The 17,390-nt window shown below is 46.1% G+C and overlaps 1 protein-coding gene across 1 annotated transcript in view; it reads right to left on the bottom strand.

Annotated features, from left to right (window-relative positions):
• Window positions 1-8,970: 8,970 nt before the first annotated feature.
• The window catches only part of lamb3 (laminin subunit beta 3), a 39,864-nt gene continuing 31,444 nt past the window's right edge, over window positions 8,971-17,390 (bottom strand). The window contains exons 15-23 of the mRNA XM_030092556.1: window positions 17,224-17,384; window positions 16,731-16,942; window positions 16,411-16,617; window positions 15,022-15,166; window positions 14,734-14,941; window positions 14,152-14,293; window positions 13,833-14,009; window positions 12,160-12,319; window positions 8,971-10,028 (exon numbers count right to left, since the gene is read on the bottom strand). Of these exons, the coding sequence (XP_029948416.1) occupies window positions 9,889-10,028; window positions 12,160-12,319; window positions 13,833-14,009; window positions 14,152-14,293; window positions 14,734-14,941; window positions 15,022-15,166; window positions 16,411-16,617; window positions 16,731-16,942; window positions 17,224-17,384 (1,552 nt within the window). The 3' untranslated portion in view covers window positions 8,971-9,888. The remainder of the gene's footprint in view (window positions 10,029-12,159; window positions 12,320-13,832; window positions 14,010-14,151; window positions 14,294-14,733; window positions 14,942-15,021; window positions 15,167-16,410; window positions 16,618-16,730; window positions 16,943-17,223; window positions 17,385-17,390) is intronic.

Genomic DNA, 17,390 nt, shown 5'->3' with positions numbered 1-17,390 from the left:
CCCAGTGATTACATGGTAATTACTTAGCAATTACTTAGTAAGTACTTGGCAATTAACAACATAGTTGCTATATACATTATAATTGCCCAGTAATTAATACTTACTACCAGGTAGTTACTTGGTACTTGTCTGGAATTGGCTTGGTAATTACTCTAAAAGTACTAGGTAATTAGCCACATAGTTACCCTGTAATTACATGGTAACTTTACAGTAACTTCTCCTTATTACATGGTACTTACCTTGCAATTACCATGTTAATACATGGTAATTACAGTACCGTAAAAGGAAGCGTTATCGATTAAACCGATCATTTGCTCCTTTGCTCATTTGCATCCACATCACTGAATCTAACTACTATCTATGGAATATTATCCACTGTACACCAACACAAACACCAAAGTATTTTTTTCAATGCCTATTTATTCTATTCAACAACGGCCTGCAAAAAATTTAAGTGGCTTAAAGCAAATAAACACATTCTGATGTAATCTATTATTCAGAATCAAGTTGGACAAATTAACATGCCTTCACTCAGCACCTAAGAACTTCTGTTAAAGACAGCGAATGAAATATGAGATGCATACTGATACATAACACCATATGCATATCAATACAAAAATAGCCAATTATATCACAGGGAGAATTAAAAATCCCCTTTGCAATATGTAAACAATAATATATGAAAAATACACATCAAGAAAAAAAATACAAACAATGCACAATGTGCTGTAGAAACGCACAATGAAGATAAATGTGCATGTTTCAGAATAAAAAAATTGCCAAATATCACAGAAACTATTTGCTATTCGTGGGCGTCTCGCTCTGCATTGCGCCCTCGGTGCATCATAGATCCAAGATGGTGGCGGCGCTATTGCGCTGGATCATGCCTCAGTCACGTGTAACATATCGTTCGAAAGCTTGCGAGATGCAGAACGTCAACAAACTTTAGTTAAGATTAACACAACAAGCCCACAAGATGGCGACAAGGGGCAGCACATCTAATTCTGGCGCATGACGCTCTTTCACTACTCCAGAGGATTATGACGTTAGTTTTGGTCAGAGGAGAGCGCGGATAGATGGAAAATGACCACAAAACAGTAAGGAAATAAAACATGTTGTTTTTGGTGTGAATAGCTTTGAGATTTGGTGAAGAAGTGTGTGAGAAACATACAATCTGTGTTGCTGGCTGAGAAATTTGAAGCTGGGTTTTGGATTTGTTTTGCCGTGACGGGAGGCGGTCGGCTCAGAGAAGATTCTTCCTGCTGTCTCTTAAAGTGTAGATTTTGTAGTATATAATGACACCCAACATGCTGGGGTGGAGTAGACGGATCTCTGGTTCTGTTGCGTTTTGTGTCTGGAGGTGCAGGTGAGGGGGGCGTGTCGAACTGTTGCATCTGGATTTTAAAGTTGTTATAAAACAAACACTCGGTCGTCAAAGTGCAGCTGGAGCATTCAGTTAGTGAGATTAAGGCTTCTGGTTTGAGACACCATTAAAAGAAAACATCCACACAGCACTTTAGTCACTTTTTATACCTGGTGAAGTGACGCATACAGCTGTTGGACCCAGTACAGGGTCAGTCGGTCCGAACGGGTTAAATAAATTAATTAACATAAATCATAGTCGAAGTAGTATTGCTATATGGAATAGATTCTTTTATTTTAATGAAAATCATGCCTTGTTAAAAAAAAAAAAAAAAAAAAAAAAGAGGATGCTCCCTGGGGTCACACACGCAATAATTAATGCGTGAAATAATGCAAATATCTCCACGATTGGAAATTATTCTTACCTCCCATCAGACCAGAGTGGTCGAGGCACTGACCTGAGTGCGGATGCAGGAGAGGGAGCGCTGAATGATTTGTTTTCAATTCAATGAAACTTTATTGACTGCTAGAATGTTACAGGAACTGTGCGCCATTGCAATAAAAACATTGTATGAAACCTCACCAAAAGAAATGGAATAAAGTAACGTTTGGTAACGGAAACAGAGTTACTGAATTTAAAAAAAAACAACGTGTTACGTTACTCGTTACTGGAAAAAGTAACGCCATTACATAACGCCGTTACTAATAACGCATTACTACCCAGCACTGCATGCATTGTGTAATTACATGCCCATAGCAGCCTTCTCTCGAGCTGGAGAGTGCGATTTGGACACTTGTTGGATATTTAATGAAAAACTGCTCAAACTGGTACTGTTGAAGCTTAAATATGATGGATTTATCACTTACAAGCAGTTTCCACTTGTTTTATTCAGAGGATCTCACAGTTTTTCAAATTTCATCACTTTGTGCCAAAAACAGTGTTCTCTCGAGCTCACGAGTGCGATTCTGACATTTTTTGGATATCTCATGAAGAACTGCTCAAACTGGGACTGGTGCAGATATACTGAACAAGATCTTTGCTTTGATATGCTGAACAAGATCTAAGCTTTGATGTATCAGGCTGTAACAGAACCAGTTGCTTGTCCAACTGATGTCCTTCACATCTATGCTACTAACAAACAGGTAGATGCACACAACTCAAGGCTGGCTGAACTGTTTGACAATATAATCACCATTGATGCAGATGACTTTCAGGAAGATCCTCAGACTGGCAAAATGGCACATAAACAAACACAAGTTAAAGGAGGCAGAAATGAGCTACCAGACTCTCTACAGGTTGCTGAGGGTGTTCGACTCATGCTGACCAGAAACATTGATGTAGAAAGTGGTCTTGTCAATGGAAGTTTTGGCACTCTGGTGCAGTGTATTTCAGAATATGATCATGTCACTAAGCTGGGTCTCCGATTGGCCTCAGAACAAAATGATGATGTGGTTTATATTCAGAGAGAGGAAGACAACCTGACGCAGAATGGTGTGATGTGCACACAATTCCCCATCAAATTGGCTTTTGCATGTACCATCCACAAGGTCCAGGGAATGAGTATGCAGTCTGCTGTGGTGTCACTGAAAAACATTTTTTAACTTGGTATGGCTTTTGCTGCTGTGAACAGAGTCACTTCTCTCAATGGACCCTACATTGTAGACATGGATGAGAATAAGTTCTATGCCAGTCAACAGAAACGCTTTCGCACACCTGGGATGCTGTTCTGACGAAGTCGGACTGCAGATGGCGCTGTTCTCCCACTTCCACTAGTGGGAGAACAGCGCCAAAACCTGTATAAATCAGCTGACAAGATACGTCACAACAACATCACGTGACAACACTCTGAGGAAGATGGCTGACAGCTGTCGAAACTGTCAGTAAGGGCCCGGTCACACCGCCCGAACTTTGCCGGAGCGTCCCTGGAGCGGTGAAAAAAATCCATCACCGCTTGTAACCGTTCACCACCGTTCACCACCGTTTAACAGAAGTTGGCCTCCGTTAAAGCAACGCTGTAAACGCTGGGCCACCGCTGATGTTACACCCCCTCCAAAGGCTGCAACGATCAGCCAGACCATCATACATTTTTTAGTGTTTTTGCGCAGGAGCACAGCAGCAGGTTGTTTTTCTGTAATCTAATGTATTAGAAATTAACATAAATAAACAAAATATTAAGTCAAGAGAATCAGCAAACCTTTTAATGCCTCATGTCTGCTGTATTAATGCCTCAAATCAGGTTTTAAAATTTATTTGACTTTTTACAGCGCATTTGCGCAGCGTCACCTCTCACACTCCGCACACTCGTTTCCTTGATAAACACGCACACACACCAACACACACAAAACAGTTGTGTTATCAACCGTCAATAATAATCAAGAACATATTAAAATTTGTAAAATAAGTCTCCCCGGCTGCGCACCAGGACGGACACCCCCCCACACATGGTCCGTCCTCACTAGGGCTGTCACGATATCAAATTTTCTCTTCACGATTATCATGGGCAAAAAATATCACGATAACGATATTATCACGATATAAGCAAAAATTTAACTAATAATGGTACAAACATTCAGATTCATCTTTAATTTTATTTTTGTTTGTTTTCTCTCTTTTCCCAGATGAATTACATTCAGAATACCTGTCAAATGAGGTGTTGAAACAATATGAGAACAGAAACTGTACAACTGCATACCAAAAGTGGAGTTACACTCCACTAATTAAAATCTGATGAACTGATTAACAGAGGATCCACAGCAGAGGCGTCATTTACGTAGGGTTGGTGGGTTATGAAAACCCACGGGCCCTGTTGGGGTGAAATCCTGTCCCACCACCACACTGCAGAGGATTTTTGTTTGTTTGTTTGTTTAAATCCGAGGCGGAATGAGCAGCAGCTGCTTCTCTCCAGCCAGAGGCGCCGCTACTGGCTAGGGCCCCGAGCTGAAGGGGGCCCTGAGGAACGGCTGACATCAGTCAGGCGTGTAAGGCGCTACACTAGACGCTGCAACGACAACATGTCGAAAATCCCCCGCATGGGGCCCTTTTCCGAGTACTCACCGGTTAGTTGCTAGAAGGGGGTCGGCGGAGAAGACGGCGGATATCAGCGACACAACTTGAAACCCCCCGGACACAGTACAATGACACGTCTGGAACCCACCTAATGGGGCCCCACTACTACTCGGCTTGCATCAACGTGCAGTCAGTGTTGCTAAGCACACTTTTTTCGGGTGAGGATAGAGCGTCTCGCTGTCGTTGTCGGTCACCGCCGACATGTTTACTTCACTCGTGACGCTCGCTAACTAGCTAGGAGCTAACTAGCTAGGAGCTGTGCTGCTACCGCTGCTCTGCTGTGTTTATATGTGAGGGGAGGGGGAGAGGCTGGGGTGCCGCAGGAGGGAGACGAAGCAGGGCGGAAGAACAGGAGCGGATTTTGAAAAAACACTTCAACACGTTTCAAGCGGGACTCGATCCTCTATATGATATTATCATGTGCGCATTTTGAACACGATATTGAAATTTCATGTTTTAATACCACGATTATCGTCAATACCGGTTTACCGCGACAGCCCTAGTCCTCACCCTGCTCATTTTATTTTGGGACTGCAGGCTCGACAGGACAAAGTTATTTATTTAGAAAATATGTTCGTTCTCAAATTAATTTTTGGAAACGAAAAACACTTGGTTTGCTGTACTTTGATGGAGGATATAATATTTTACCTGAATCTGTAACTGGCACATCTGGAGACGCTGCAGTGCTCCAACTACCGTGTTCACTGTTGTGTAGAGATTTATTACATTAGTTTATTTTTTTTCACACCATTTTATGTTATTATTATTTAGTTGTAAACTGACAGCAGCCTACAGTAATTCTCTATACCTGGAGGTGACGCATGAGCGCTTCATGCGCCGCTGCAGGTTCTGCTGGACTGTCCGACACGTCTCCGCCATCCGATTCCCCCTCACTGACCTCCTGTATCATTGCTGAAGCTTCTGTTATGCCTCTTTTTATTGTCTTTTTTTTTTTTTTTTTTTGGGGGGGGGTGGGGTTGGTTGATATTTTTAGCCGATTGTCTGCTGTCAGAGCTAGCTCCCTGTTCAGATGCGCACATATGAACCAAAACAAATCAATCGCAGAAAAAAAGCAACGCGATGTGCGTCTTCTTTATCTTTTGGGGGTATAAATGCTTTGTAATATTATGTGTGTCATTGTTAGGACCTTATTTGCTTCAGAAACCTTATTTGCTTCAGAAAAACACACAAGACACATATTTAGGAAAAGTCAAAGAATTAGAGGACAGGGGAAATATTTTAACAGATTTATTTGAATTATAAAAACCCAACCGGTCTGTCAGAACGTCTTGGCTGTTCTGGTGTTAACAACTGTGAAAAAAATACTGTTTTATATATATTACTTCAACCTTTTTCATTTATTATTCCATTCCACTATTCCACCAACCCCGTGTCCGCTCGGAGAACGCTTCCCACCGCTCCACCGACGTTTGTGCAACGTTTAATCGCCGCCCGGGCAACGCAGCGAAGCAGCGGTGGTCCAGCGTCCTAGATTGCGTTGGCCTGGCGGACCCGAGCGTCCACGAACTTGCGTCTAGCGGTGCCAAACTTGGACTGGGCGTTGGTGGAGCGGGGGTGAACGTTGCCGGGGCGGACAATTCAACGCTCCTCACCGCTCGGAATATTTTGTGCAGCTCAAAACTTTCGGAGCGGTGGGAGGGCCCCTCCGGTAACATCAGCGGTGGCCGAGCGTACACGGCGTTGCTTTAACGGAGGCCAACTTCTGTTAAACGGTGGTGAACGGTTACGAGCGGTGATGAATTTTTTTCACCGCTCCAGGAACGCTCCAGCCAAGTTCGGGCGGTGTGACCGGGCCTTAACATCAGCGGTGGCCGAGCGTTTACGGCGTTGCTTTAACGGAGGCCAACTTCTGTTAAACGGTGGTGAACGGTGGTGAACGGTTACGAGCGGTGATGGATTTTTTTCACCGCTCCAGGGACGCTCCAGCAAAGTTCGGGCGGTGTGACTAAGGTAAACAAACAAACACACTGGTCTGTGGAAAAGAACTTTCGATTTGGAGTGCTATCATAGCAGCTGTGTACAGACCTCCAAAGTATGAGGTAACGTAATTCCTGGCTAATTACATTGTCTTTAGTCCCAGCATCTTTGTCAGCTGTCAAGCAAAGTCAACAGTGGTTAACATGAGAGAGATGTGGACGTCCCTGGTACCACTAGACATTCGAACTGACCCAACCCAACCCAACCCATGTTGGTGCTCGGTCTCCCCAACTGGGGCTTCATTTGGTAAAATGGTAAATGGACTACACTTGTATAGCGCTTTTTACCCTGCATGACAGAGCCCAAAGCGCTTCACACTGCAATATCACATCAACCCTTTCACACCATACTCGGTGGTGGTAAGCTACAACTGTAGCCACAGCTGCCCTGGGGCAGACTGACGGAAGTGAGGCTGCCAATCTGCGCCATCAGCCCCTCCGACCACCACCAACCATTCACTCTCACAACTTTCATACTAGGCAAGGTGGGTGAAGTGTCTTGCCCAAGGACACAACGCCAGTTTTGCGCCTGCGGGAGTGGGGATCGAACCGCCAACCTTCCGGTTATAAGACAACCCGCTCTACCAACTGAGCTACTGTCGTTTGGCTTGCTGCACAAGGGATGGCTTAGGGGCGACTGTGGTTCAGTGGGCAGAGCAGTCGTCTTACAATCGGGAGGCTGTTAGTTCGATCCCTGTCTTCCCCTGTCTGTATGTTGAAGTGTCCTTGGGCAAGACACTTAACCCTAAATTGCACCCAGTGGATAGACTGAGCACCTTGCATGGGGGCCGCCACCACTGGTGTGTGAATGGGTAGATGTGTTAAGCGCTTTGGGGTCTGCTAATGCAGAGGAAAAGCACTATTTAAGTGTAGACCATTTACCACACTACACTTCTGAAAGTGCACCAAACACACGGACAATGTCCGTGCAAAATTACTATTGCAACAACACATCATCAGCAGGCTAAAACTAACCTGTCTCACAACTCATGACCCAAACGCATGACTTTATCTGTGGTCTAAAGTCAAAGATTTTACAGGGCTGGTCTGAAAGCACCAATAATGACATCTCGGAGAGTGGAACCAGCTGCCTCCGGCAACAAACCAAATGCCAGAACACAAGAATATGTCTGCAAAAGCACCTTTATTTTTAAATAGTGTACAATCAGAGAATAAATAATGTAACATTCAGTGAAAAATACGAAAGTAGTGCAACATTCACATTGAGGCAGAAAGGCACTGAAGGCAGAAAATCATCAGCTGAGGCCTACAAAGGTTTTCATCTGTTTCTCCATGTCTTTCCACTCTGTTCCAAACTGTCCTAATTGGATGTGGTTGTAAAACATGTCTTCATGTGTGCTCCCAAAATCAGAGGGTCAAACTCATGTCAGCTCAGGACCATAAACAGTCCAAATTAAATCTCCAACATTATTAAACATCATTACACAAAACATGAGTAAGTTTTAAACTTCAGCTATTTCTCTTTATGTGGCATAAAAAAGGGAGAATTTGTTGTGCTTGTTTGTGTCTTTGCATCTGCAGAGAGACATGAGAGCGTGTCGAACACAGTGCGTCTCCACAGGTTCATGTTTGTACAGGCCAGCTCCTCCAGCAAGTTTTCACAAACTCTTGTACATAGAATGACCATGATATGTGATGCGAGTTTAGTAGATAGTAGGTTGCGAGCTTCCACAGACCAGTAAATTGGACTCAATTGTAATTTTTACACTTATAGGTTGGGATGATTTTGGTCTCCAGGCTGGATGTTTGATGATGCTGCCTGACACCGTGTTTCCACCGGACGCGTTTAACGCGACAAATGACACCGCACCACGCTGGACACGCGAGTTTTATCGCTGGTGTGTGAATTCATTGGTGCGACAAAATCGCATTGTGCTAGACGCTCGAGTTTTTTTGCTGGTACAAATATGCAAAACAAAACATCCTGCAGAAACATCACAGCCTCCTCATCACCGTCTCCTGCACAGCAGCAGTGGACAGGACTCTTCTGTTTGTCCCACAGTCCTGTGTGCACCCAGCTGTCTGTGTGTCTGTCTGTCTGTCTGTCTCTCTCTCTGAGTGAGTGAGTGAGTGAGTGAGTGAGTGAGTGAGTGAGTGAGTGAGTGAGTGAGTGTGTGTGTGTGTGTGTGTGTGTGTGTGTGTGTGTGTGTGTGTGTGTGTGTGTGTGTGTTCTTGTATTTCTATCCTTGTCGGGGCCAAATGTCCCCACAAGGATAGCAAAACGTGGAACGACGTGCCTTGTGGGGACCTTTTTCCGGTCCTAAGTAGGAGAAACAGTGTTTTCTTGACCATGTTGTTGTTACTGAAAAAAGTAAAAGTGCAAAAACATTTCTTTAGGGTTAGGCTTTGTTGTGGTGTGGGTTAGGGTTAGGGTTAGGGTCAGGGTTAGGGGCTAGACATGAATGGGAGTCAATGGACGGTCCCCACAAGGATAGAAATACAAGACCGATTGTGTGTGTGTGTGTGTGTGTGTGTGTGTGTGTGCATACTGATCAATGGTGCGGTTTTTGCTTTTTTGTTTTTATGACTGTTTTTACTGTTCAGCACTTTTTGTTGTTTTTATGAATATGAGAAGTGTTTTTACAAATAAAGATTGAGATTGAGATGGCTCTGCCTACCACCATTGCTGCTCTGTATTTGGCATGGAGAAGTCAGCTACAGTCGCGGGTGAGGTGCCGGCATCACTTCTGGATGCATGCTACCCTATGGAGGCGGTCAGAGCTCGGTGAAATTGCGCATGTCGCTTTCCGCTCGCCGCTGATAGGCTGTCCTGGCTCGAATTCGCTTGAAAAGTTGAATTATTTCAACTCGAGCGACGAGCAACAAACGATGAAGTGGCGGGCGGTGATTGTCGAGCAGCGGGCGGCGGCAAGTGGCAGTGCAAGTCGACGGGCACGCAAATTTTTCGCTGGAAATGCTCGCCGCTCAAGATTGAACGACAATTGCGTCATTACATTGACTTTGTATGTAATCTCATCGTGCAAAAAATTTGCGTTGCGCCCGCTGGAAACATGGTGTGATATGCTCAGTATGAAAATGATTCCAGTCAAAACCTCACCTCTAATATCAAATCTGAGCTCACAGGGTTTGTCTACGAAACAATAAGAATGAATCTTTATACAGTGTGTAATCAGCACAAACATAAAGAAAAAAAACAAACATAAAGAAAAGGTGCCACATTAACCCTAAAAAAAAAAAACAAAGCAGATAGAGCAGAAAATTCAGATCACTTACAATAACCAACAGCAACCAACATAATACTGACAAAACTCTCAGTTCATTTGAAGATATCGTGATTTAATTGTTTGAAAAATAAACTCAGTAATACTTCTACTGCTAATAAAAATGCAGCAGGTTACATTAAGAATTAAAGTGTGTAAAGTCAGATTGTACAGCAGGGGTCATCAGCACAACGTCTTTGTGTGGTGAGTGTGTGCACCCTCAGCCCTGGCATGTGCTTAGATCTTTGGCTTTCTTTCGCAGTTCTGCAAGCAGATCTTGCAGCTTGGTGTCCAGGCCTTGGAGCTTGATGGACTTCTGCAGGATCTCATCCTGTAGGCTTTTCAAGGAGTCAGCTTTTCCTGAGGGAGAGAGAACCAGAATATATTATATGTGCATCTTTGAGGATATTTTCCCTTTCCATGTGTTAATAATTTGTGAAGCAATTTTATTTCATTTTGTGAAATGTGCTGTATAACTCAGTGGCTGCCAGTCTACTGCTGGGGATCAAACCTTGAGCCCTTCAGGGGCCTCATTCATCAGCTATGTGTATAAACGGTTCTAAATTCTGTCTTTGGAATGGAATTTTGAATTAGTGTAAGAATAATAATTCCCATTTATCAAACATGTGTACTTGGGTCATAAGTGCCTCACTGTTGAAAAATCTCACTTGTCACCATGCTCGTGCTGTTTCAGAATCATTTGCACCTCTAATTAACCATATGTACAACACATCTTTATAAATATTTATTGTTTTTTCTTCCCTTTTATCATCATGGCAAAGAGGAACTTTTCTCACACTGAACTACTTGTCAGTGAAATTGAAGCAAGCCAGAAAACATTACAGTTTTTCTCAAATGCTAAAACACAAAAGCCAATCCTCTAAACCAAATGACCACTTGTCTAAACACATTTACTAAATCTAGCCATCATTTGCCAATATCATAAACACATTTCACATGAAGACACAATTCACAAAACACAATCGTCCGTTTTCATAAATCTAAACACATTTTTCCTTGCTAAAACACAATTTGCAAAAAGACTCTGCTCATATTCTCTCAAATGAAAGCTCATGTGATGCAGAATGCTCGCCACAGGAAGCAATGTTTGAGCACAATGAACATACCTGGCGTCATTCATTACACACAATAACTCAAAATTGAAGACACTTGTTGCTAATGCATCCTCCTGGACCAACACCACCGTCCTGGCCCGCACATCCCATTTATGTGATCATTTGGGACAATGTCCGCTTCCACACAACAGACCAAATCAGAGAGTGGTTCACCACCAGCAGTAACCACTTTTTAAACGTCTGTCTGCCACCCTGCTCCCCTTCCTGAACCCTGCAGAGCAGTTCTTCTCATGGTGGAGATGGAAGGTTTATGAAAGACAACCACACACTAGAGAGAACCTCCTAAGAGTGATGGAGCTGGCCTGTGTTGACATCCTAGTGGAGGCCTTCCAATGGGGCGTGACCAGGGGGGGTGTAGGGGTCGGCAGGGGTGGGCAGTCACTGCATACTGCCCCCCCAATGTGTCACGATTAGCGGAAGTACTTGTAGTGTCCGCTCAGTCCCGCCCTCCCCCGCTCCGACTCCCCGTTTCAGTAGCGCCACCCCCCAGTCCGACACTTCATGTCAGTTGTAGTCCCCCCCCCCCCCCCACCCCCTGCTGCTGCTGTCCCAGAGCGTCGGACGGGGGGGGGGGGGTGCTCCTGGTGTGCTGCTGCTGTGGGGGTGGGGGAACGGTCCATGTCAGTAGTAACCCCTGCTGAATGAGGGCCCTGCTGGACTTTGAGTTTTGCCCCCCCCGGTAAAACAAATGCCCACCCACACCTGGCATCCTAGTAACGCCACTGCGCCATTCCAGGGGTTTTTTCCTGCGGGGCTAAGAGAGAATATAGCCTGCGATGTGGATGAGGTGATGTGGCCCAATGCAGCTCAGCACAGTGATTGTGGTGTGTGTTTTCAATTGTTATGCTGTAGTGTGTAATGATGTGTATAGTGTCTACATTTTTGAAAGCTTTGAGCTGGTCTTTTGGTGTGAAAGTTTGAGCTCTGAAGTGAGAAGGTGTGGCTGTGTTTATGTAGCTTTAGAAAAGGGTGGGAACATAGAGGAAACGTTTGTGAAATGTGTTTTAGCATTTGAGAAAAACTGTAATGGTACATTTAATGTTGGGGAAACCAACAAGAGGGGAAATGGTGCCTGGGATAATGCAACCACCACAGTTAATGCTGTTGTGTCAGCGGCGAGATTGCCACAAGAAAAAAAAAAAAAGAAAGAAAGAAAAGCATATTTAAATCACAAATGCAACTTTACTGTAAATTACACGTTGGTTTCTTCCCTAGTTTTGTTCTTTGTTGTTCTAAAACTGTTGAAGTTCACCTGAAATACTGAAACAGCAAAAGTGATGTATTCTTTTAAAACTAATTTGTTGAGTTCCAAGCTCTCGTGGGGATAAAAGGAAACTATGATTGGTGGTTGTTACCTTCCAGATCTTTCAGCATGGTGTCTGTGTTGTTAGCCAGAACTCCGGTGCCCTCCATCAGTTTGGACAGTCGGTCTGCGGGTGACCCTTCCTCTCCCCCCATTTGAGTGGGAGTTTCGTCTTTCAGACGATCCAGCTGCTTCTCCACCGTCTCCAGCTCCTGCAAACACAAGGACACATATAGAAAAATACAGTACGCTCTGCTGCACCATACACACTACAGTCACTGCAGACAAAGCAGCAAGTTTTCTGAAGAGAAAAAAAGAAAAAAATCTGACTTGATGTAATTGATGTGACTGTGCCAACCTATAGATGTGATTATTACCCCCGCCAAGGAGGTTATGTAATCACATCGGTTTGTTGGTTGGTTGGTTGGTTGGTTGGTCTGTTTGGTTGGTTCTTCAACATTACGGAAAAAGTAACGGACGGACTGCAATGAAATTTTGTGGAAAGGTAGGTCTTGGGCTAACTTTGAATTCATTAAATTTTGGTGATGATCCGGATCACTGTCTGGATCCAGGATTTTTTTTAAAGGATTCTTTATCATTGAGAGATAGGGCAGTCTTTGACATAGTTGGGCAGGCCCGCCGACAGGGGGCCTGTGCTGCATGGGCGCGCCGTGCCGCTACTCGTGGTGTGGCGTGCCATGCACGCCCGCACCGCAACACGCACTGTAGCGCTCCGCTCCGGTCACACCCCCGATCACAATATTGTTTTATTATATATGGTGTTCTTATTGTTGTTGGTGACTGATTTGACCTGTGGCGGAGGTCTGCGTTCTTGGAGTGCCAAGTTCTAGTTTAATTCTGTTTTGCTTGTGACAAAAATTGTCACTGGTGAGGGGTGGAAGGACCCAGGCGCAGGCAGCCAGGCGGGGTACAAAAGTGTTTATTGTCCAAAATAAGGGAATCCAGAACTCAAGGAAAACCGGGAACTCAGGAACAAATCGGCAAACAGAGCGGAGGTGCAGGCAGGGACATGGAGGCACACAGACAGACGCACACAGACAGACGCACACAGACAGACCCACAAGGAGCCGACAAGACACACCTGGAGCATGGGACTTAAATACAGGGCAGGGCAGGTGAGGCACATTAGGGAGTTAACGAGGCAGGAGAACATGAGGGCAGACAAACAGAACAGGACCCCAGCGCCTCCACGAGGTCGCAGGGGCACAGGGCGTGACAAAAATAACAAAAAAAAAAAAACATTTCTATTCCTTCAAGGTTGTAATATTCAAGAATGAACATTTAAAATAAATAGAGTGTACCATGCGTGTTTTAAAGCTACAGCTGCTGGGACAGCATGTTTATAGTTTCGGCTCAGAGAGCAGCAGTGTTTACTGCCTTGAGCAGCAGCGTTCAGTGAGCAGCAGTGGCCCAGTTTACACGGTGTTTTTTCAATCCAATTGAAAGCAATCGTGTTAAATGCACATGTAGACATGTACAGCATACAAAACAATCCACGTTTATTCCGTTCCGCTGTCAGACTGCGTTTCTATGACACCAGGAGCGGATCATCGATTGGCGTGGACTACCTTGTACAATCAGATCCGAAATACAATCCGCTCCGAGTGAAGCAGATCCACTTGGGCGTTTATATGACACATTTACAATCAACCTTATATTATATATAGGTTATAAGGGGCTCATGTAAATGTGACCAGAGTGTACCTCATTTGCAGCTTTAATTTCCTTCTCAGCTTTGTCTGCATCCTCCTGTGCATCCTTTGCCAGTTGCTCTCCGTTCTGCAGCAGGCCTTTCAGCTCATCGAGTTTCGGTTTCAGTGGCTGGATCTGAATCAATGCATTGTTCAAGGCCTTCTCAACTGGGCTCAGCTGATCTCTGGCCTGAAATCACAGAAAACACAGGTGGTGAGCTTTGTTCACCACAGCAAGCGGCTTTCACTACGACGATCTGCATCCATGGTGTAAAGCTCACCAGAGTAAGCTGTAATCACTGCAGCAAGCAGCTCAGTGTATGTTTCTGTACCTGAGTCAGATTGTTGTTGAGGTTGTCAATGAGGTCCATGCTGTCCTGCAGTTGGCCCTCCAGGTTAGACAGACTGTTCTCCACTGGTTGAAATCCTGCCAGAAGCTTGTCCACGTCATCTTTACCATCCAGGGCTTTGTCCCTGTCAACCACACAGTACTTTGGCTTCAAGTTAAAGCTAACAGTTATTATACAAGGTGCACAAAGAGATATATTTTTCAATTTGAATATAATGTAAATGTTGATAAATTTATGCTAAAACCGTACTACGGGCATGGCACATTTATTTAGAACAGGGCTACTCATCTCTAGGGCCTTGACCTGCATCCTTTTTTGGGTCGCTCCCAGTTGCAGGACATTTGATTGTAATAAGGGCTTGTTACTGAGGCTTATTACAAGCTTGAAGATGATATCAACATTAGATTCCGGCATGCTGAAGCACAGAAAAACCTAAAACATGCAGTGAAGCCTGAAGTTGAGAAGCCCTGATTGAGAGTAATGTGGCTTTCATAATGTCAGCAGTGAAAGTTTGTCAGAGACACCGAGGGGATCATGCCTCTTCTGCATATGTCGTAAACCCACCTTGCGTCTTGGGCTTCCTCCAGCAGCTTCCTGGCCGTGTCAAGCTGCGGTTCGGCATCCTGCAGCACGGTGCTGCTGTCTGGAAGGTTTTCTGCCAGATTCTTCAGCTCGTCCAGCTTCCTCTTCAGAGTGACCAGGTTAAGGGGGAGCTTAGCCTTCAGTATCCAGTCACTCAACTTCTGGATGTGGGCTGGGTCAGAGGTCGGGTCTGAATACAGAGTTACAGGAGGTGAGTGGTGAAGGAGTCGGTGATGATTGCACACAAATAGATTCCAGATCAATGTGTACCTGACAGAAAGTCTTTGAGCTCCGTCACAATATCTCTGGTCTCCTTCAGGTCATCCTCCAGATCATCTCTGGCCTTCTTTATTTTATCAGAAAGTTTACCGGCAGACTGTCTCACCTGATTGGTCTTCTCCTGTGTTTTCTGGAGCTGTGAAGACATAAAGTTTTGGCAAACGTCAAAGACAGGAATGTGTATAGAAAATGAAGAGTCACCAGAGGCTCCACACCCACCAGAGGCCCCACAGTCACCAAAGGCCTCACAGCCAGTAGGGACCCACGGCCACCAGGGGCCTCACAGCCACCAGGGCCCTCACAGCCAGCAGGGACCCCAGTCACCAGGGGCCTCACAGCCACCAGGGCCCTCACAGCCAGCAGGGACCCACTGCCACCAGGGGCCTCACAGCCAACAGAAACCCCAGTCACCAGGGGCCTCACAGCCACCAGGGGCCTCACAGCCACCAGGGCCCTCACAGCCAGCAGGGACCCACAGCCACCAGGGGCCTCACAGCCACCAGGGCCCTCACAGCCACCAGGGCCCTCACAGCCAGCAGGGACCCACTGCCACCAGGGGCCTCACAGCCAACAGAAACCCCAGTCACCAGGGGCCTCACAGTCACCAGGGGCCTCACAGCCAACAGAAACCCCAGTCACCAGGGGCCTCACAGCCATCGAGGACCCACAGCCAACAGAAACCCCACAGTCACCAGGGGCCTCACAGCCATCGAGGACCCACAGCCAACAGAAACCCCACAGTCACCAGGGGCCTCACAGCCACCAGGGCCCTCACAGCCAGCAGGGACCCACTGCCACCAGGGGCCTCACAGCCAACAGAAACCCCAGTCACCAGGGGCCTCACAGCCACCAGGGGCCTCACAGCCACCAGGGCCCTCACAGCCAGCAGGGACCCACAGCCACCAGGGGCCTCACAGCCACCAGGGCCCTCACAGCCACCAGGGCCCTCACAGCCAGCAGGGACCCACTGCCACCAGGGGCCTCACAGCCAACAGAAACCCCAGTCACCAGGGGCCTCACAGTCACCAGGGGCCTCACAGCCAACAGAAACCCCAGTCACCAGGGGCCTCACAGTCACCAGGGGCCTCACAGCCAACAGAAACCCCAGTCACCAGGGGCCTCACAGTCACCAGGGGCCTCACAGCCAACAGAAACCCCAGTCACCAGGGGCCTCACAGCCATCGAGGACCCACAGCCAACAGAAACCCCACAGTCACCAGGGGCCTCACAGCCATCGAGGACCCACAGCCAACAGAAACCCCACAGTCACCAGGGGCCTCACAGCCATCGAGGACCCACAGCCAACAGAAACCCCACAGTCACCAGGGGCCTCACAATCTTCCCGGGCCATTGGATGTGAAGGGCTGGCCTTGTCTGTACCTTCTCTGCAGTGTCAGTGATCTTCCCGGTGAGCTTGTCCAGGCGGTCCTTCACATCTTTGGCATCAGCATTCGCCCTCTTGCTCAAAGGCAGAGCCCCCACACACTTCTCCCCCTTATTACATGGAGGGCTTCCATCAGGGGGGCACAGGTCTGCTCCGTCACACAGCAGGGGGGTGCAGGGCTTCGAGCGGGTGCTTCCACATACCTAAAACACACACATGCTAGATCACATGCAGTCTTTTTTTTTTTTTTTTTACGATTTTATTCCCCCGTGCCGTCATGAAGGTTGTGTTTCAGCAAAACAGCCTGGTTTATAACCTGTTTGGCCACAGGAGTCAGGTCAGGCTGAGAGGCCATGCTGCTATTCAGTTTGTTCAAGTCTCTGGTGTTTCCCTGCTGGACCTGGCTCGTCAGGTCTGTGGTTTCTCCTCTGACATCAGCAGACTCCTTCACTTTGTCTCCACTGGCTATCACTTTGTTGACTGCATTGTTGGAGTCATCGTAGGCATTTTTGATGGTATTAAATGCCCCTGCATGAGACAGACACAAGTCAAAGTCTGCATGGCTCTCCATGCAGACTTTGACTTTGGCAAATTTCAAACATTTGTTAAATGAAGTGAAGTTTAAAAAAAAAATCACTTTGAGGAACAGTGATTTCAGGATGAGTTGTGGATCTACTGATATGTGTTGGCTAAAGAACAATGTTTATGTCAGTAAAAAAGAGAAGAAAACTCAAAACTCATTTATCATGCTCAAACTGACATCAGATGGAGCTTTGATCAGCTTGCTATGTGTTTGGTGTGTTTCTGACCTGCACTATTTGGACTGACAGTGTTGTCCACCGCATCCTTCTTAATCTTGTAGAGAGAAGTAAGGTCATCAAGCAAAGACTGCACTTTGACCAAATCAGAGTTCAGATCTGGTGTTCTGAGTGTGGATGGGAGGTCATTGTCCACCTGATCCACCTGGTCCCTGTGG

The sequence above is a fragment of the Salarias fasciatus genome, chromosome 5, assembly GCF_902148845.1.
Source record: "Salarias fasciatus chromosome 5, fSalaFa1.1, whole genome shotgun sequence".
Lineage (NCBI taxonomy): Eukaryota > Metazoa > Chordata > Actinopteri > Blenniiformes > Blenniidae > Salarias > Salarias fasciatus.
This window is presented reverse-complemented; position numbering and strand designations above follow the sequence as displayed.